Source organism: Drosophila teissieri, chromosome 2R (genome assembly GCF_016746235.2).
Source record: "Drosophila teissieri strain GT53w chromosome 2R, Prin_Dtei_1.1, whole genome shotgun sequence".
NCBI lineage: Eukaryota > Metazoa > Arthropoda > Insecta > Diptera > Drosophilidae > Drosophila > Drosophila teissieri.
Window position 1 is genome coordinate 15549982 of NC_053030.1, and position 21353 is coordinate 15571334.

The following is a 21353-nucleotide window of genomic DNA, read 5'->3' on the forward strand; positions in this document are numbered from 1 at the left end:
ACATCGGCAGTACATTCCCCCCTCATCTTTGCTGAGTAATTTGAACTTTGTCGAACTTCCGGTCAAATGGCGAGGGCTTCTGCCTCATAACATATGCCTGGCATTGTTCAAGTGCAGATCCCAGTAGTTCTTATACTTATGTATGTATATTTCAGGTGTGTTTGCCCCGGCCTTCCCACCTTCCCACCTTCGCCATGTGAAAGTTTTGCCCCTAAAGTTTCCCGCTTCCGCCATTTTCCCCGGGGACCTCTTAAGATTTCATTGTGTAAATTTACTGCGGCATTCTTTGTCCCCTCAGCCGGCATATAAAACAAAGAAGCGGCCAAGAAAAACGAACAAAATGAAAGGCAAAAAACCAAAAAAGCCAAGAACGACGCCAAATTCAAATCGCGAACTGCTTAAAAATGAACAACAAATGAAATTCCCATAGGTGCCAGAAGTTTGCCGCGTCTGCAGGCATTTAAATGGCAACGGTGGCGTATACGCAACGTCAAGGAAATCTCCTCAGCTGTGCCACCAAAAACTTTGCCAGCCTGCATCCTTCGCATCCTTCGCAGTCGCTGCTCCTTTCACCTGCTTCTATGTCTGCGAACGGGCAGGGCAACATTTAATGTCATGTTTGTAAGTTTCTAGACGATGCCAACATGTTACTTTTTGGACCGCCCCGACGATTCCTTCGTCCTTCCTCGAAGTTCCTGCTCCTGATTCGGGCTCTTCCGCTTCTCCGTTTCCTGGCGGCGGCAGAAAGTCACTTTCTGGCATTTTCACACAACCCGAAAATATCTGGGCACGTAATTCACTAGCTTTAAGTTTCCATAATTAAATAGGGAAATAACAACTCGCCTTGTATTCTATTTCAATACTGCTTTCTTATTTTAGTACATTTAATATTCCCATTAAATATTCCTGTTTTATGGTACTTAGCATATTGTAATATTTTAGATAGTACTTCAGATAAAGAAGGAGCAAAGTACGACTATTTAATCCCCCTGCAAATTAACAAGGCACAACTATAGACGAGCGCCTTGTCAAAGTCAACATGGCATAAGTTTTTACTATGCGCAGACATTATCCTCCAATGGCATTATCAACAATTCATAAACATACTCGCATGCAAACACATGCACAACAACCCACCCACAACTACAGACAGCTGGCGAGATTATGTCAGAGACAATCGGATTAATATCAGACAAGAACAGCTCTGAGCAGAGCAAACATCAATGAGACGACAAATTGTAATGAAAACGGATTCCAGATGGGAGCCTTTCCATCCATGGGATGGGATGATTGAGAGGAGGAAAAAGGATTGCAATTGCTTTGTTGCCTCAGCTAATAATGTTGATCAGATTAGCCGAGCACCGCGGGGCAATTGCTGAGTAGACTTTACAATTAAATCGGGGAAAACGGCTAAATGACTGCCAGACAAATAAGTCGACTTACTTGACTTTGTCCTTCTCATTAAGCCCCACCCCCACCCCCCCTGCGAATGTGTGACAAAAGTTGGCATTTGAAGTATTTAAATTTAAATTGAATTCACCCACCAAGTTTCGGGGGCCAAAAAAAAAAGAAATTAATAAAAGCGGCAAAAGCAGAAGGCAGGAAACTTTTTTAATCCTTTGCTCATTTGTTTTCCTTCGGTTTTGGTCTTCTTTTTTCGCTTTTCTTTAATTTTTACTTTTTTGGTGCGTAAAGGGGTTTTATTTTGGGTTGGGGATGCCACTGCACTTCCGTGTTATTAAAACTTTGAATGAGAAACTTTACTGCGCAATGGATTTGATTTAAAAGAAATGCGCTGCACTGCCTGCCTTATTTCGTTAATGCACATCAAAATTAAACAAAAAATACTTCAAATATTTGTTACTTACAAGGTGGAACTTTAAATTTCCGCACTCAGACAATTAACTGAGTAACTGGTTTCAAGCACACTAGATAACTTAAACTTAAACACTAGGTGAAATGGTCGCGGGCTCAGTTATCGATGGTCGTAAAATGCCAGCGCCGCGAAATGAAGCCATAGAATGGCCGTGTGGCACTTGGGGAATACGATTGTCGCACCCAACTCCGACCAACCAGATGCAGCTCTAATCGCTCCCAGTCCACCGATACCCCCATTCACATCCACATCCCCATCCCCATCTCGACTGCAACTGTATTCCGCTGGTTTGCAGCCCACTCGCATGTTGCATCCGCTGGCGCATTGACTTTCATGTTGCGCCCCCCGCCAAATGAGTCACAATTAAAAGCGATCCGAGCCAGAATAACAGCGGGGTATGTGCCGCAGGTGGAGCCCACTAACAGTATCTTGGAGCTAAAAAAAGTAATTAAATACAAAATAAACTTAGGGCTAGAAGGGTGAAATATCAAATTTATTCATTTCAACTATTATAAAAACAAAACCATTTACTAGTTTTTGAGATAAGTTATCCAATGAATGCCAACAATTTCCTAAGTATCTGTTATTTATAAAATATTTTTAATATGTTAAATGTTTTTGCATTGAAAAAGTTTCATATTTATAGTTTTTTTAATATTACTTAGATTATTAGAAACCCCAATGATTATACTTATATGGTTTTGAACTATGGTTTTAATATCAAAGAGCTTGTAGAGAATTCCCATTTGGGTGAACAGAAATTCTTAGTTGTAAATTCTTGCCTAACCAATATGCCTCTCTTTGCCAATGGCCACGAGGTATGGAGTGACTTACCTTACTGGAAAGCGAAAGCGAAATGGTTATTGCAACATGCAACCGCAACTGCCGAGGCAACAACACCAACAACTGCAACAACAGCAGCAATAGCAACAAAAGCAACAACAGCAGTGGCAGCATTAACCACTATGTGGCTGCGTCGTCTCGCAATAATTGTGAGCAAATATTACACGAAAGCGCGGAAAAGTGAGTTGGGGAATGGGGGACATGGGGCAGGGGACGGGGCGGGGGGGCAGAGGTTCCAGATTGGCGGGCAAACGGCATATTATCGTGGCAGGCGATGACGATAACCACAACAACAATGCAACATCATAATTATCGACCCGCTCCACACGATTTATACCCCCTCACCACCCACCCCACCCATAAGAAAAAAATACAACCGCTGGGGCAATTATGCCAAAAGCGCGTTTATTATGTGAAAAGAAACCAAAGATAAAAAATATTGAATTCGAGTCAGAAAAAAAAAGCGAAGCTTAAATCATTTGAGGAAAAGCCGTCAAGGAAATTGAGTAGCAAAAAAGAAGTGTGTGTGTGTAAAAGAAAAGCAAATGAAAAACGGCCAAGAAAAGCCGAACAACAAATATGTAATATGTAACGAAAGTTGTTGGTGCTCAAAGTTGTTTGGCGGCGCTGTATTTTATTTTATTTAGACCACGTTACGAAATCAATATGGAGTTGCATTCAACATCGGCGAACAATTAAAAGACTCACAGAGGCAGCACAGTTGGCACATTTTATTGATAATTAAATAATGCGAAATGCGAAGAAGTTGAATTGAATTGAGCCAAGCAATGCATCAACATGCAATCAAATTGGGGCTAAAAGAGGTAAAAAGAGGTAATGGTTTCCGCTAACTTGGTGATTATCCAATACTAATTACTTGCTGTTGATTTGAGGGAGTCTTAAGTATATTGAAAAGTGCAATATTTAAGTGATTTTAAAATTGTTTTTAAGTAGTCTAATAGCATTGATTTACAAGTTTGATTATCAATCATAAATTTGTTTATATAACTCAAAATGGAAACTATATTTTTCTTACAATCAGCTCAGAGTTTAAACCCTTTTAGCTTGAATTTAATGGCACTTTCGCACACCAGTTGTACTGGCGAATGTCATTTGAGCAGCGCCACAGTGTCATTGAATTGATTTACCAACGCCCATTGCTAATTGACAGCGGCATTCATTAGCCTCTTCCTGTCCCCAAACACCCGCTTGGCAAGGGGGCGGTGTTCAGGGGAGGGGGCGTGGCTTTTGGCGACAGGATGATGATGGCGGGTGCAAACATGCTGAGCACACAGACACCGCTCCGTTGCAGTTGCATGTGCCCCAGTTTCCGTGACCGCAACAGCAACAGCTGCCGCTGCTACTGCCACTGGCTGTGCCATGAATTTCCCGTTTGCCACACTGCCTGTATGCCTACTGTATGTATAAATTTTCCACTTTTTTCCCCATTTTCACCACTATGACATAATGACGCGCCGCTCGGGTTTTTGATTGATCGATCGAGACGGAAACAGGAACAAAAACGGCCACTGAAACCGGGAGAGCCAGAGCAGCGAGGTGTCAAAATTGTTACAAATCAATAAAAATGCAAAGTATAAATATAACTCACAGCTTTGATTGCTTGCATTAAAGGCCTTCTGGCGATTCAGTTGGGCGTTTAATCAGCAAAAATGACGGTAGCTAAACTAGTTTCTAACTGCTTAAATTGCGATATCAATCGTTAATGAAATATGAATGTTAAAGAAACGATTTGCCATTTAATCAGCTAACAACTTTAAGGAGTCACAACTTATAATTAATACCTCGCAGATTAGAGATTTAATTCAAAAATCATATTAAAAACGAAAAAAAATGCGGAAAACGTTTTATAACTTACAATGCAATTTGGTGATACACTAAGAACTCTAACACATTATACATATTTACATTATCATGCTATATTCCATATAAGAAGTTATCAGGAACTTCAGTTCTATCCCGATTCACTGATACTGATAGTTCTACAAGTTCCACATTATCTGCAACCTCATCTGAATCGCCTTCCTCGCAATCGGCATACGTCTCTGCCTCAGGACCAGAATCATTTTCCTCGTTGTCCTGCAAAGGATCGGGATTCCCAACTCTTTGCTTCTGGAGTCGCCTCATCTGATTGGCCAACTTAACCCACATGACTTTGGTGGCATAGACGGCAACTGCCGCTGCCACCAGCCAGGGGTGTTGCGTCATCATCCGGGCTCCGGAAGTTGTGGTGTCCGCACCGCGAGGCGTGGTATCGGGAACTGGCACGGCATCCTCCCCTTCACCTTCCGCCGATGGGCCCTCCTCTCCGGCAGATTCACTCATATTGTGCTGCTCGGCTGGTAAAGGAATCGATCTGAATAATGTGATGTAATGACAGTTGTTGACAGTTAGGTGTATGGTATTAAGATGACGTAAATTTTAAATTCTTCTATTTTCTTCTTGTTTTTCAATAAAGTCAAACAGTATTTACTCAATAAAGGGGAAACTGAACCTGTTGCCAAAAGCCGAAATTAAAATCAGGCAGAAGTTTAGATTTTAAATGCTCGCGTCTGAATAGACGATTTCTTATTTCTTTTTCTCCCCTCCCGATACAAATTACACTTCGTTAATGTTAGGGTACCATACTTTCATCGCAGCGTTTAATATAAACTCATAAAAACTGATTCAAATATCGCACTGGTATACAAGAATTTTGGTTAATGTTTTAAAACTAATAATTTGTGTCCCCCAATGTGGTGGTCAAAGTCAAACGTTGCTCGACGATCCTCCCCTACTGAAAACGCAAGCATTACAACAATTAGTGTAGTACAACTCCGGTGTGTGTGTGTGTGTGTGTGTGTGTGTGTGTGTGTGTGGTGTCCTTTCCATGGCCCTTCATTCCCGATTCGAACATTAGCAGTCGGCGGAGGCAACTTCGATCGAGCGTTGGCATATACTCGCGTCATCTTCCAGTTGTTGGGGCACGTCGTCGTCCTCTGCCTCAGATTCCAATTCGGAATCCTCTTCTTCGATGTCCTGCAAGGACTTCGGCTGCTGCGAGTGTGGATTTTTGAGCAGCTTCTTCTGTTTGGCCACACCGATCTCACGGAACTTGACCCACATGACCTTGGTGGCATAGACGGCCACTGCGGCGGCCGCCAGCCAGGGGTGGATCATCATCATACGGGCGCCAGCTGTGGTGGTATCCACGGGCGCCGGGGTGGTGGTATCTGAAGAATCGTCCACCTCTTCTCCCGCTGCCGGTCCATCTGCTGGTGCTTCTTCACTCATTTTGGACTGCAAGACAAATTCAAAAAAACACAAAAATTAAGTTCAATTAAATCATACTATAGTATAGAGTTAGATTCTAGATTTTTTGGGTTTTTACTTGCCTGTTGTAGTTGAAAAAACGGTTAGGGCAAAATGAATTTCTACTATAGTAGTAGTAGTTGTTAACGGTTGGGGTGATGGCGTTGGAATGAGTTGAGCTACCGGCCAGAGGTTTCAGGTCTTGGCATTTCGAAAAATCGGCCTGCTGAGGTTCAATTTAAAACCCCTCAAGCAGGAAGTACAATGGGCTGAATTGAGTAAATTTTAAATAAAAAATTAATATTATTTAAACTTTTTAAATAAATAAAAGTCTGCTTTCTAGTATTACTAAACTGATTCTGAGCTTGCTGCTAATTAAAGAGAACTCAGTTGCACTTATTTAAGCATCATTAACATAAATTTAACCGCATTAATGGCGAATAACCCATAGTACTTTCGAAAGGCCTGCTAAGGTAGCTGTGGAAATTGGTTGCAAATGGTTTTAAACCTGCAAAGCCATTTGGAAACTGCAAAACTAATGACGTCTGTAGAATATTCTAGATGCACTGGCACTCTCGCTCGCTTTATCTCTGCTGACTCCTCCAGTGTGGTGTGTGATTTATATTTCATAAGTTGATGAATTTTGTAACAAGTTGTCACATTTGCCAGCTGAGAGTTGTAGCCAGCCCCGGCTCTTCCCCTCACCCCTCCTGGGCTCTATCATTTCGGTTTCAGCCAAGCGACAAATGACACAACGCAAACAAATGCAATTTGCATTTGCATTTCGGCGTCTACATACGAGTGTGCTTGTCTGTGTGTGTGTGTGTGGGTACCGGGTGGTGTTAATTTCGCACACAAACATTTCAATTTCGGTGCCAGTTTTAACTGCAACCACACAATAAAAAACTCCACTAAAATATCTTTACATAATATATATATTTCTGAATCTAGTCTTACGTCGCTTTCAAGGTGTTACTTTACTGTTTTTGCTGAAAAAATACTCCGAAAGTAGGAGCAAACTCATCATTTTAGCAACAAGAAACTTGTTTGTATTGGAATTTCTTTTCTTAGCATTATATTATATGTTCTATAGGATCTAATTAATAGTTAAGACAACATAGTATTTACACAACATAGTATTTACCAGTCTAAAGAGCATCTTATACCTCCTCATTCTAAGAGATAGCAACTCCGTTGCTTGGATTGTTTTTGTTTCATATTTGTGCAATGTGGCGTATGAGCAACACACGGAATCCATCTCGATCTGCCACAGTTGCAAGTTTTGATCGCTGAAACTGAGAAAGCACTAGGAACTTGTCTGGCTAAAATCTTCTACAACAAATGTAATGATCGCAACTGTTTCAAAATTTAATATTATTCCAAGCTCCTGTTTATTTATTGACATGAAGTTAATCACTTGCGAACTATAATATGCATCGCACATAGTGGCGCACTTTTTGCTCTTCGTGCCTCTTGGCGATTAAATCATATGGCGAGAACAATGAGTGATATTTCACGGGGTCTGCATAATTTACCGCTCCGGAAGTCGCCGCGGATGTCGGGAGTTTAAATGCGGCGTCTGTTTTTCTGCTTCCACCCACTGCCGCCCCCCACACAGAATTTTCCTATCCATAAGTAGGCTACAGCAGGCGACTTGCCCTGTGTTTTATTATCCTCCTCCTTTTTTTTTTTACACCGCCTGCATTGTTAGCCTGCTGCCTTTGCAGGGCCCTGCCGCTTTTATTTTATATTTTTTTCGGCGGCAATTTTATTGTTGCACAAAGTTTCCAATTGCACAATGGCAGAGAGAAATGGGGTAAAACCTGCACCGAAACTTTCGACCCACAGCCCAATGTTGTCAGAGCTTGCAAATGCATTAAAACAATGCCGAAATTCGAAATTCGGAGGCGCACAAAGAGGCGAAAGTGCCCAACTAAATGAAAGGATATGATGGAAAGGACTGTCATATAACTAGGCAAATATTAATGCCTGTCATCTGTACAACCTTTGCCAAGTCCATAAAGTAACATTGACATCTAGATTTATGTGTCATCATGCCGACATTCCTGCCACAAAAGACAACTTTCTGGTGATTTTCCTTATGAACTTTACCTTGTTAATGCGAGTTGGTTCATATATTTTATTGGCCTCGATGGCTCGTATTTCCTGCCGAACACACAGCACTTTTCGCACGCAGTTTTCCGGCACCGTTCCCACTCCTCGAATGCGAATATCAAAGCCGAGTTCCCTTTGTCATTGTGAATACTTTGGCTCTTTCGCCTTGAAAGCGCCATAAATCTTTTTATGATTCTAGCTTCTCCTTCGGCAATGACTTGATTCGCCTTTCGCAATGATTGTTATTGCGACTGCGACTCTGGCGATTGTGACGCATACAAATTTCAATGTGTTTGTCACTAATACTTCCACATGCCTTGACCCCAGCCGCACTGCAATTTCCCTAACATTCAAACCCTTTCATATTTCGTATTAAAAATATAAAATATATACATATATTTCTTGGTTAAATGTGGTATTTATATCCATGTAATGTGAAATTAGGGGTATATTTCTTAGGTTATAGTTTTCTTCCACCAACAAAACATAAATTGTTATGCATTTAATAGTTCCTGAAAGGTAATACTTTAGCATAGGGTAAACCTTACTTCGATCCATTGCAGTGGTAGCCATTTGAGCAATTTTCAACAAACATTTCGCGGCAGCACGCAACGCCATTTTGGCGACGAACGCCATGAAAACGGAAAATGGCCCAAACACGCGACGTTCCCGGCTGATGGGAAAAAATGGTTCTAGGACGAAAGCCTGGAAAAAAGTGTGGGATTCCGCATTTGGCCAGCAAGGGGCTAGGCCAGCCCACCATGGCGCCAATGCCAAAAACAACTACTACCACTACTAGCGGCAACCGGCTACAAACGTGGCCATAAGAAGAGCGCCACAGTTGGTTTGAGTTCGGCATAAGCACGGCGCCAGCAAAGTTGTAAAATCGGCAAATGGCAAATGGCATATAAAAATTGCTGGAATTGTTGTCGTCACAGTTCAGAGACGGATTCGGATTCGGATTGGGATTTGGAGCTGGCTTTGGGCCACAAGCGCCAGCCAGACTAGTGCCACTTCCTCGAAGTGCAGCGGAGTTGGGCGAGGTGAAAGGTTATTGCGAGGCAAAAACACTCGCTTGATTATTACAAATATTCTGGGTCACCGATGCGTTTTGAGAGGATTATGAAATCAAAAATGTATTCACTACGGAAATAAGGTTGATGGTCATTACACTTTTATAGACAGTAAAGAGTTAATTCCCTTAAAAGTATAAAAGGTTTAACTAGTTTATTTCAACTTCAACCTCAAATAACACGATATATTCTTGATATTCCTGCAGAGTACTTAAATCGTTTGAATGATTAGCAGCAATCTGCACTTGATAATTTTTAAACCAAAATGACACCATCAATCATAATTTAGCACTTGAATATTCACCATTAGAGCTCTTTAAATTCTCAACCTAATGGCCCCGTAAAAAGTGGCAAGTAATTAAGGTCAACGTGTGACAAAATGCTTGTAGCCTTGCTCATTATTTCTCTTACTTTTTTTCGCGGGCGTAAAAACTTTTATTAATTGTATGACATAAGCCCGTTGGGCTGCCGAGGTTGTTGGTCGTTGGGGCCGGGGGTTTCGGGTTGGGGAAAAGCGTGAAAAGCTGGAAAAACTGGCACAAATCATTACACACGAGTGTGGCAGGACAACGTTGACAGCGGCCAATTCGCACACACACGCTTACACACACGCTCACACACCCGCACAACAATGCAAATTAGCGTAGCCGTTTTATGCAATGCCATCGAGTCATTAACACATTGACGTCCTGCGTCCTGCGTCCTGCCGCCTGGATCCTGGATCCCGAATCCTTTTCAGGGGTCACAGTTCGAGTGTGCGTGTGGACGAGCATTAGTGTCATCAGCATTCGTGGCCCGTCACATCAACACCAATCTGCGAGGACGAGGGAATGGTGCTGAAAGGACCTCGTTTCGGGCTTATCCTCGGGTCCTTAAATCCATTGAAATTAGATGGTTGAATCGGAAAAAAGTCAAAGCGATTAATGGGTTTAAGGAATTTAACTAATTAAAATTGATTACTGGGATATGAAGGGCTAAATTTAATACATGAATTGTGGCTTAAGTAAGAGAAATAAACTATTCGTGAAATATGAAAAGAAATAAATTCGTTTTAAGTCAACAAAGCTGGTGTACAAGGTTTTTCCTTTAAGAACATTGCATTTTTCGGATGTTTAATAATTATTTCCTCATAAATAACTTAAATCCCCAATTCGAGTGAGAGACACTTACACTAGAAATGCATTTTAAATGACCATCATGTTGAGGTTCATTAATCGAGTCCTTGTACCACCGAAATTCATCTCGAGAGTTGGTACCGAAACTCGAGCACATCGTCATCATCATCAGGTCTCGAGTACGACAAACGACACGAAATATGGAAAAATGAAAAGTAAAAATCCAGCTGCCATCCAGCCAGCAAGCCAACCATCCATCCATTCATCCATCTATCCCTCTATCCATCCATCCAGTTCAAAGCCACCTGCAGCTTAATCCCAAAGCTTTGGCATTGCTTTGGATCAGCCAGTACATATATAGAGTGCAGTTGAGGTGCAGGTGGATATACGAGTGTACGATGATAACGATGATGGTGATGATAATGATGATGATGATGATGATTGCGTTGCGTTGCGTTGGCTGCAAGAACGCTTGACAATGACGCCATTGAAAGCACTTTTGCCAGCATTATGTGGCTGTGTGAATCCGGAGCTAAAGGCAGAATCTGAGGTTGCGATTGCGGTGCGGATTGACTTGGAGGCGGGGCAAGGGCAACGGCAACGGTTTTCGGTTTGGCAATCAAAAAGTCATCAAATATGAATTTTACGCTATAATTTTTCACCTGAGCGGGGAATCCTGGCACCAAACCACCGACGTTTAGCTGCCATTTTTATGGCTTTTCTACCTCGTGCACGCCCTTTGGCACGTCTTTCAACTCAATTGCACTTTTGTGCATTTCTTAAAAAACTCCCACAGCCGCTGTAGGTGGGTGGAAGACACCTTCCATTTTGTGTGGCAATATATGGGAATATATGTACAGAATATACCGACAGATGCTGGCAGACGAGGCATTTGAATTGATGAAAGTGTGTCCTGTGGCTTTTTCGAAGAATATATTCAATTCAATATACGCATGTTGATTGAAAGCGATTGGCAAACGAAATCAATGCAGAAGTGGCGAAACTCGAAGGCAAACTTTACGGATAAAGTCAAGTGTTGCGATATCTAAAAGTTTGTACTTATCCAGCTGGCAGTTAATCACCTCTGCAATTTAGGCACTGACATTAGAGGTTCAGAAAATAAGTTCTTTATTAATATATACATATAAAGAATATGGTTTTTTAACGACTAGGTATCAAGCATATATAACTTCAAAGGCTCATCACATTAAATGATATAATTGTTAGAGGTTTCATTATTTTCTTACATTAAACACGTATTTATTTCTATGCTGTACAAACGGACTTTTATTTTCTGCTGCTCGGGGAACTTTTGCACATTTTGTATTGGGTAAAAATTAAATTAAAGTTTATGCAAGCGTAACGGCAGCCAGGAAAAATCATTTGCCACAGAATCCACTAAAACCCAATTTTGTGCCAACAAATAAAATGAAACACGCACAAACAGCAGCAGCTCCACTGGCGAACTAGCAACAAAGAGCGAGTCCTGGGCGAGCATGTGTAGAAATAACAGGACCAAGAAGGAAAACCAGCCATCCAAGGACCAGACAAACCGATACACCCAAGGAGAACGCAGCAAAAAACACAGCAGCAGCAACAAAGGCAAACATGTGCCTCAAGATTTTGCAGTCTATGGCAAAAGGGAATAATGCGAGCACACTGCAAGAAATACCCATCAGGATGCTGAACTTCAATGGTAACTGAAGTGCTTCAAAGAGAACTTTTAAATATATTTTCAAGATCAGTAAGTTTGCATGATGTTAAACCATATGTGTAAGAGTTTGCCTCAGTGTAAAAAGCGAAGAAAGGGTGGCGACTTGGTTAGCTGGAGTCGGGATTCGGTTTTGTGGCTGTAACGCAGATAAGCAAAAGTTTCCCTCAGTTCTTAAGTTGAAGTTGATGTGGGGCTGCGAGGATGTGGGGCTGTGGGGCTGTGGAAATGCGAAGATGTAGCAATGCAGACTGAGGCGAGTGCAGAATGGAAACCGAATCAGAACTGAGAAATCATGTCATTTGGCAGGCAGCGCCGCAACATTTTGCCGCTTTTAATGTTAGCCAAACTGTCAGATGATGTTTTCTACCCGTCCTTCTCCTTCTGCTCCTCTATGTAGGGGTTTGAATATGTTTCACTTCAAAACTGAACAATGCAACTGCAGATGCAACATGTATACCTAGCATGCAGATGATATGTTGATATCTGATTAAACTATTGCATTTTGATTGGGAGAAAGTAATTTTAATCTAATTTAATTTAATTTAATTTCAAATATTTTCCATCAACGCACTTCCCTTAGATTAGCCCCATTCCCGCTGGCTTACTTTCTCCACAGCGGATCCGATTTTCTTCCTGCTTCTCCTGCGCGGTAATACGAAACGCCATTGCATATTTTTCAAATAATTAAATGCTAACCATGAGGACCAGCCAGGGAAGCGAAACAAAAGAAAAAAGGAAAAGTTGTCGCGACATCAAGATACCAAGATACCAAGATACTTTTTTTTCGCCTCCCTTTTTGGGTGCTCGAGCTGGGAAGCAAATGACGATGATGATGAAAGTCAAGTCAGTCGAGTCAGTCAAGTCGGTGGCAACTTGAAGCCAACTTAGCCAGTCAGCTGAAACTGTTGCCCGGCTAGAAAAGGTAAGCTGCAAAGGCAGCCCAGATAAACCGTTATCAAAAGTTGCAACGCCCACTCATCACACCACTCTCAACCACCCCGCCACCCCCGCGATTATCTTTCCAAGTCAGTTGCCGTAAGGCGACGCTTTTAGTGCACTCTTCTCCGTGTGACAGTTCATAGTTCACAAACGACAATGGCACAAGCAAACAGAAAGGGGAAAGGGACTGCTGTCCTTCAGCTGCCAGGATCCACTGCTTTGACATTTGCCACCTGCAACATTTCTTTTTCGCCGTCTCACTTTTGGCCCCGGCAAAGTTTCACCAACTTTCGCCCACTTTGGCATTGCATTTGCCTCGGCCACTTCTCAATAGATTTCAGCTATTTTGCACGCAGAGAAAAACTAATTACGTTGCCACACGCATTGCCTATTAAACTCGAGTGGTTAATGCAGGGAATATTGAATATTCTGCCAATTGAAGATAATTAAGACAGCTTAAAAGCTTACCTGTGATTCTCTCTGCGCATTTGTGGAAACCAATCTTGTTTAAACTAAGCGCTTCTTTTGATCTCTGCGTCGATGAAATTGCGCATACGCCACGAGGGACGGACATCTAAAAGCGAGTCTCTTCACTTTCGGCTACATATATCTAAAGCTAATTTAATTTAACTGATACAAATAGGAAGACCACACTATATTTAATATACATTTTCGCCCAGTTAATAGGTAATCATAACTTTTGCGGCACCCCTCGCGCGCAGTCAACTGGCTCATTGAAGTATCCTACTTAATTTCACTCATTAAGAGCGGCAATCGGGAAATCGGGAAACCGGCAAATTACGGAATGCCAACACAATCAGCTAACCCAACTTCACCAGCGAAATTCCTCAGTTCATTGAACCCTTTACACATGCATTCTGTATTAAATCCATTAACATTCGCTTGTTTCGAGAGTTGCAAGTACTTAGAACACAGAAGTGCTATTTGAGCATTGGTGAAATTATCTAGAAAATAGCAACTGGGAGTTTGAGCTAAACATTAACACTAACTCCCATCTCTATAACTAAACTACTTTTTGTAGTTATTTTTCAATGGGTTAACGTGGTTTTCCGCACAGTTACGAGTGTGTCGAAGTTGATTTTGTTCCTGAAACACTTTAGTATCGCTATTAGTCGTACTTTATATTCTTGAAAAGAATGTCTTCTTTGGAGGCCACCGCTCCTCCGGCGGAATTACCAACTTGTGCTGCAGGATTCACCTGGGTGATTCTGATGAGCACCTGTCTGCCGGACTTGGCACGCACGCCAAGAAGCCGATGCGCTGTAAGCAGTATTTGTGATAGTAAAAGTATGCCATTAAGTGCTGAATTTCCCTAGTATGGATATTACTATCAGGAAAAACTAAGGAAATGCGTGCGGCGCAGATATGACAATGAACAGAAGCCAGGTGTGATCAAGAAATGGATGGATCGTACGACCAGAAAACCGATGACTACAAGAAGACCTTGTCCTTGTCGCGGAGATCCATACACTGGCGATTGGATGGGCTACAATTCCGGATATGGAAAGAATGAGCTGCCTCCTAAAACTTAAGTTTTGCAGTTGAATGTATAGTTAATAATGGGATATTTTTATATACATAAAATACTTTATCCATGAATTGGAAACGGTTGTGTTACGCTCTGCGGTTATTATATTTATTTGCAAGCATATAATAAATATTTTACACGAATCTACCATTTACAATCTATCGTTTCGGCGACTGACAAAACTAAAAGCCAGCCAACTGAGAACCCTTTTCCTTAATTTTTCATTGCAGGTACGTTCGCTGATTTGACGACAATGAGGAAAAAGGACACTTGCCAAAACAAATGTCACGTGAGCCACACAAACTTTTCCTTGCCCTCTTCGCTCTGTAAATCTGGCTCTAGTTTTGTTTTCTATTTTTTCTTTTTTTTGTTCTTGCCGCTTCTGGTTGGTTCATCATGGCAGCACATAGAAATATTTGGCTACCCGACAGCATAATTTTTTTTGTTCGCTTTTCCCTATTTCCTCGTGTGTTTTTTTCTCAGCTCTGCGATTTTCTCTCAACCCGATCCGTGATTTGGCAGCCTGAAATCACGTAAGCCAAGGGGGGAAGAGGAGAAGAGGGGAAAGCGGACGGTAGTTCCGTCATGTGTCTGCGTCTACTTTGCTCTGATTACAAAACCCAACAACCGATACACTGAGAAAAATACTCAATTTAAAACTATTATATTTCATAAACCTATTTGGTTATAATCAGCTTCAATAGAATTATTCAAGTTTATCTAGACTATCGTATTTCTTTAAATATTTTATTTAAATACACACTATACTTATATACAAGCTTAACAATTTACGTATTTAATTTGACATTCTTTAAACTACTTATCATAAATTTTGAAATACATGCAACATCAAAAACTATTTTGTTTTGAAACAAGAAAAACACATAAGATTAATACACTTGCTTGCTATAAGTAACACACTTAGTATCATGATAAGATAAAATATATAATTTTTATGTAAATATATCTATTAGCTTTATGCGTTGCAAGCTGGAAAATATTTTCCCTGTGCGGCAGCAAAAACAATTTGGCAGCCGGCTCGCGCGCTTTGTTAACGCCCGAGCGACCCTCAGATTCTTTGGATGTGGATGAGGATGTGGATGAGGATGAGGATGAGGATGAGGACGTGGATGTGGATGGGGATGGGGATGAGGATGGGGATGAGGATGGGGATGTGCATGTGAGATGCAGTTCGGTTCAGCCAGTTTTTGTCCTTCTGCACCGCCGCCGTTCCCTTCGTTGGCCAACTTTGTTTTAAGTGAAAATTGAAACTGAGCTCAGCAACTGTCCGATGGCTTTTTATTTGGTGATTGCTTAGCTGCTGCTGCCACTGCTGCTGATGCTCCACCTCGTTCCTTTCAAAAATCGTGTAACTGAAAACTCAAAGCAAACGAAAAATCTACGTGACACCAACGGAATGCCGGGGAAAGCCCTTTTGAAGACGAGCTAAGGACAACACACTAGTAAGGACAAATAACTAGTAAGGGTTTCCACTTCGATGGGCTTTCTCAAGGCTCGGCAGCAGCATCGTTTGCGACAGCTTCAATTTTAAAGAATCACTAAAAGCACATGAAATCTATTAGTACAAAATCAGATGAGCTGCATACATCAAATTATATTTTCACAAGGCTTTTACGTACATGTAAAATTGTATACAAAAATTCACAGGATCATGGCGATCATTACAATAGTTCTGTACCACAAACTCATGGAAACCTTGTCCATTTTTATAGGTATAAACTATTTAAAAAAGATTCAAACAGCTTCGAAGACTTAAGGGCATTTTCTTTTGCTTTTTTGCGATCTCTGCCTTGAGGCAGGACTCATACGCAGATTTTCTTTGGCTTTTGGGGCACTGAGAACTTTGGGGCAAGTTGGTTGGTGGCAATCGTTTGGGCTGAGACTAGCGTTCTTCTTCCTTCCGTAGTTCGAATTGAAGTACATCACCTGCGCTGGCGTCTTCTGATTGCACGTTTCCGCTGGCAATCTGCAAATCTGCCGGATAACACTTCTCTTTAAAGTACGAGGAAAGCTGTATCTTTTGGTTGAAGCAGCATTCATTGTTCTCCGTTTCAGATCCGACTTTTTCTGATTTTCCAGCGACTGGCGAGGATCCACTTTTTGTGGCCGCTTGAACATTTCTAACAGCATCTGTGCAAATATATATAATTATACAGATTATAAAATTGGGCATTGTCTCTTAGGTTTAGCTTACTTGTTCCTTGTTTTTACGACGAGCCATGTTTCTTGTTTTTACTTTGATTCACTTCCAATTTTGATTCACTTTTAAAAGGAATAATAATACAAAGGCTACTGTTTTTTGCTTTGTTTTAGTTAAGTTAAAATGTTTTAATATTTTTTTTGATATTTTTTATTTGAAGCTTAAAAGGAATTAACAGCAATCTAACTGACTTCAGTGGAACCTTGAGCAACTCTCTCTACTTTTTGAAAGCACATTTGACCAAATCAATGAAGGGAAAATAAAAAAAAGGAAGCTTTAAACGCTTTTCCACACTTTCCGGGCCAAGATCCTTGGCAGCTCAGGTGGCACTCAGGCCCAAACCCCGCGCCCCGCTTATTGACTTTCAAGCTCAGTTTACTTTCCCGACGCTGTTTGACTTTGAGCTTGGCCAGAACCGGCGAACCTGGGCAACTGGGAACCCGGGAAACTGGAAAGCTGGTGCCCCCGGATCTGGCCAACAGAAGGCTGCAGGCCAACTGCTTGAACCGGAGTTCTGGGTACTGGGTTCTGAGTAGTGGGGAAAATGTTTTATGCTGTGCACGGTGAAAATTCACATAATTGCAGTTGGAATTCAACAAACAACAGCGGAGCGTAAATAGAAAGCGCAAAGTCAACAGAAAAGCGATAGCAAAAAAATACGAGTGCTGCAGAATGGTGAATCTTGGGAGGCAAGAAAAAAAAAACGAGGGATAGAATCAGCAACGTCACCGCAACAGCAGCAGCAAATACAAACAAACAAACTAACCTTTGACCCCCTGCAACTCAACATCCCGTTGTTGTTGTTGTTGGCCACTTCAGGTGCGCCAAGTAATTGCAACTGAAACTGAAACTTGGCTAAGTTGCCAAGGAAACGAATTGCAGCTAAAATTGGAGCTGAAGGCGACGCCGAGCCCCACTGTACATCCTGTGTGGAGGCAGCGGGATGCGGGATGCAGGTGGCAGGTGGCAGGATGCAGGACTCAGGATCCAGGACATTCAGCCAACACATGCACACGAAAGCATTTCGATGCAGGTCATTGCGGCTAAATTAAAAGAAATCAACGCAGGTCGATCGGGCGGGGGGAGGGGAGGTGTAGGGTAGTAGATAGTTTACCCACGGAGGGGGTTGCATTTTCCAAGAATGGAGGGCCACAGCCCACAGTTGACAATATAAGCGGAGATAAAGAACAGAGGAAGCTGCAACTTGAGCTGCTGCCGTCTGTCGTTGATTTTAATTAAAATCTTTAAGCTGCTGTTGATTATTAATTATAGTGACACTGTGCCCCAAGGACAGCAAACTGTCGCAGATAATGCAGCGGGGCGGGAATTATAAATAGTAGAAAAGAATAGGGTTTCAGCAGCTTAAAGTTGTAGTAACTTCAAGTTAAAGCGTTTGAAAAATGATTATTCCTTTCAACAGCACAGCACTTTGACTCAGATAATTTATAAATATTACATTGATAATAAAATGTGGAGCTCATAAATTACAGCGCAATAGAGTGCTTTAAAACTTAAAACCTAAAAAACATTTGCACAAGTCAAAGCGTTTTTTTTTAGCATCATAAAGCGTTGCACGCGCATTATTAAAGTGAACTCACCTTGAAATAAAAGTTGCTAAAATGATTTATGTAAATTCAGCGCAACGCAAAAAACACTCCTGAGCAAACAAATTTAAGCAATTTGTCAAAAGAAAACAAAACACAAAAGCCCAAACAACATCAGCAAGCCAAAGCCAAACATAAATAAAGCACAAAGTGTCAGTCCGTCCGCCTAGCAAACAAACAAACAAACAAACAATCGTTCCACACCTGCCACGCCCCCCACATTTTGTGGGTGGCAGCTATCGGGAAGGGGGAGGGGGCGGTGGGGTGCTTTTAAGCTGCCAAATCCGACAATTAAATTATTGCATGACAAAACATGCACCGCAAAATATTCAAAGCGCGCCAAAAACAGGATGTAAACAACAATAACAGCAGTGCAAGGATGGAAAAACAGGAAAAACCTCGGAAAACACACACACACACACCCACACACAGGCGGGCGGAGGGAAAACATCAACAGCAACTAGCCAAAACATAAACACAAGCAACAACAGCAACAGCAACAGCAACAAAAAAGTATTAAAGGAAAAGTGAAGAAAAAAACCAAACAGATTCATCTTCCGCAACAAGAACAACAAAGGGTAGCGAAAAAAAAACTTTTGGCATGGAAATATCGAAGAGGAAGGCATCGGAAAAAAGTAAAAAATAAAGAGAGACATATTCCGGGGTTTCCCCATTTGGATATAGCTCTTGGCAATAATTTGAAATTCGATTACCATAACCAAGTACTCGGAAAACACAAACAGAGATCGCCGGGTAGTCCGCAAACACACACACATGCATTTTTCTCAAAAAAAAAGAGGAAAAAAGAGAAGGAAAAATGTATGAAAAGAGTAGGAAAAACTAGGGGGCTAGGGGAAAAGCGACATTCTCGCTGCCACAGGCGAAAAACTGCAAATGGCGAAAACGTTCGCTAAAAGGTCGCCACATCAGACGGGCAACAGGGAGAATCGGAAAAACGGCCAAAGAAACTAGAGGGAAAACAAAAAGACCACTGCACACACACGGCCAAAACTGTGGCCAAAAAGCCAAAACGTGAATATATCAAAATTTTCGGGGCAAACAAGGCGCGACCGCAGGCCACAACAAAAAATCCTCTAAATATGGCAGTGCGATTGAAACCGAAAAAGGAAGTGCACTTCAATACTGTCAGATTGCTTATGCTGATAAATTAAGATCAAAGTTCGAAAAACGTATGTTCTAGGTATCAAAAAAACATAATGTTTCCAAACAACTACATATGTATGTATATAACTCAAAGAAAATCATAATTGGGAATTTCTCAATATATTAGATCAAATATTTCATTTCACTTTTATATGATTGCATTTAGAAGTTTCTTGGATTTTAGCATTAATTTAACTTGAAATTTCTTATAAAATATAAATCGATTTTTCGTACTTAGCCTAGTGAAACTAACCCTTCTTCTATACTACCTGCCCTGTCCCCCTTTGCCACCCGCCCCCTTGAACGATTTCAATTACAGCCAATTAAGCGAAAAAGTGGCAGTGGCAGACAAAGAACCTCAGCTACAAATTGCAACAAAAAGCCAAAAGATGCTAGCAACGGCAGACACACAAAGCTAAGACCCACCACCCACCGCCGCCCACTGTGCCACCTCACACCCCCTGACCCCCTGGCCAACACTCACACATGCAAGCGCTTTGCACCTGGCGCAGGGAAAACTTTTTATCCACTTTTCCACGCGCGTCTTCCGATGCCGCCACCCAAATCGCCCCTTTAATGCGGCGAAAATGTTAAAACAAACAAACAAATAAATTAGTGTTCAATCAGCGTAATTTCTTCGACTATGCAGTCTGCCTGCCACGCCCCCTCCCCCTTCCCCCAAAAATAGCACCCACCGCCCACTTTTCGGGGGAAACTCAGCCAGGCATGTTTGCCTTTTGTCTTAGGGCCTGATATGCGATTGTAACTTCGGTTTCAATTGCACTGCAAGTAGCGGTGGCAGTTAGGTGGGCGCAAAAAGGGGGCGGGCTGTGCAAACTTTTCGCCCTGCAGTTAGTTGTAAGTAATTAAGCGAAGAAAAAGAAAGCACTGTGGCAGGGGGCGTGGCAGGAGCAGCAGGGGCAGGGGCATTTGAAGGGCCAAACAAACGAAATTTTCGGTAATTTGCTTAATTTGAATTCGAGTGCAGGCAGAGGCGATAGGAGCCAACTTGAAAATAGAGAGAATTAATGAATAACACGGAGTCAAGGTGCGAATCAAAATAAAAATAATAGCAGTACATTGAATGGTAAGGAGTAGAAAGATACATTATGCAAATGTATATTGTAGCAGATGAAATAGAAATTTCGAATTTGAATGTTCAAAGTAATTTCTATGTAAAATAAGTGTTCTCTGTTTAACTTAAACTTTAACTTTATCTTTATTCAGGTTCTGAGACTTTGTTTTTACAAACGAAGTAAGGCAATGCATTCAGTTACATATTTTTAACCCTTTTGATAATAATAAAAAAGTATTTATCTAAAGGTATCCATCATGTTTTAATTCATATACATAAAAGTGGTTCAGAACTTCACTAAGAAAACCACTAAAATAGTTTTAGCAAAATACATTAAATTGCTATTTTGTTAAACAAAGAACGCATTGAAAAATAATGATCTCTAATCTCAACTGATATCATCTATGAGCCTCTATAAGCTCTGCAGTAGCTGCGAGAAACACTCGGCATTTCCGTTGCAACCCCCGACAAAGTGGGAACACTTTCCCGAGACAAACTGGCGCTCAGTCTCAGTGGCACATCTACGCATGAGTACACTCAAACTCAAACTGAAACTCGAACGTGCGGTATCACTCAAGAGCAGACCCCCCGTGCACTCGGCACCTTTGAGTGGTAAGAGATCCATGGGGGCAACTTGGAAAAGGGGAGGGGGGGGGAACTCCGAAGCCGCTGCCGAGTGACTCAACTTGTGCGGCACCCACGCACATATTTACATACATACACAACTGTTTGCTCGATCTGAACTCTTGGGGAGTT

The 21353-nt window shown here is 41.6% G+C and overlaps 5 protein-coding genes across 6 annotated transcripts in view; 2 read left to right on the forward strand and 3 right to left on the reverse strand.

Annotated features, from left to right (window-relative positions):
• The window catches only part of LOC122613224 (protein muscleblind), a 162323-nt gene that overhangs the window by 20381 nt on the left and 120589 nt on the right, over nt 1-21353 (forward strand). The gene's annotated exons all lie outside the window — the stretch shown is intronic.
• On the reverse strand, nt 4557-5137 carry LOC122613225. The gene has a single exon (XM_043787306.1). The coding sequence runs from the start codon at nt 5060-5062 to the stop codon at nt 4655-4657; it is 408 nt and encodes a 135-aa protein (XP_043643241.1). The 5' UTR covers nt 5063-5137; the 3' UTR covers nt 4557-4654.
• On the reverse strand, nt 5352-6245 carry LOC122613227. Its single transcript, XM_043787308.1, has 2 exons — nt 6112-6245; nt 5352-6016 (listed from the first exon to the last, which is right to left on the reverse strand). The coding sequence occupies exon 2, from the start codon at nt 6008-6010 to the stop codon at nt 5633-5635; it is 378 nt and encodes a 125-aa protein (XP_043643243.1). The 5' UTR covers nt 6011-6016; nt 6112-6245; the 3' UTR covers nt 5352-5632.
• Nucleotides 14106-14554, forward strand: LOC122613228. Of its 2 annotated transcripts, none has more exons than XM_043787309.1 (2): nt 14106-14267; nt 14322-14554. In XM_043787309.1, the coding sequence occupies exons 1-2, from the start codon at nt 14142-14144 to the stop codon at nt 14535-14537; spliced, it is 342 nt and encodes a 113-aa protein (XP_043643244.1). In that variant the 5' UTR covers nt 14106-14141; the 3' UTR covers nt 14538-14554. The 2 variants fall into 2 exon arrangements, with proteins under 2 accessions (XP_043643244.1, XP_043643245.1); XM_043787310.1 differs by having other exon boundaries at nt 14340-14554.
• LOC122613226 lies at nt 16134-16882 on the reverse strand. The gene is made up of 2 exons (XM_043787307.1): nt 16749-16882; nt 16134-16684 (listed from the first exon to the last, which is right to left on the reverse strand). Exons 1-2 carry the CDS (start codon nt 16773-16775, stop codon nt 16307-16309), a joined length of 405 nt encoding a protein of 134 aa, XP_043643242.1. The 5' UTR covers nt 16776-16882; the 3' UTR covers nt 16134-16306.

Coding starts and splice junctions, on each gene's coding strand:
- LOC122613226 (XM_043787307.1), bottom strand. CDS start 16,775: ATGGCTCGTCGTAAAAACAAGGAACAA. Junction 16,685..16,748: donor GTCGTAAAAACAAGGAACAA/GTAAGCTAAACC, acceptor ATATTTGCACAG/ATGCTGTTAGAAATGTTCAA.
- LOC122613225 (XM_043787306.1), bottom strand. CDS start 5,062: ATGAGTGAATCTGCCGGAGAGGAGGGCCCATCGGCGGAAGGTGAAGGG.
- LOC122613228 (XM_043787309.1), top strand. CDS start 14,142: ATGTCTTCTTTGGAGGCCACCGCTCCTCCGGCGGAATTACCAACTTGT. Junction 14,268..14,321: donor CGCCAAGAAGCCGATGCGCT/GTAAGCAGTATT, acceptor GAATTTCCCTAG/TATGGATATTACTATCAGGA.
- LOC122613227 (XM_043787308.1), bottom strand. CDS start 6,010: ATGAGTGAAGAAGCACCAGCAGATGGACCGGCAGCGGGAGAAGAGGTG.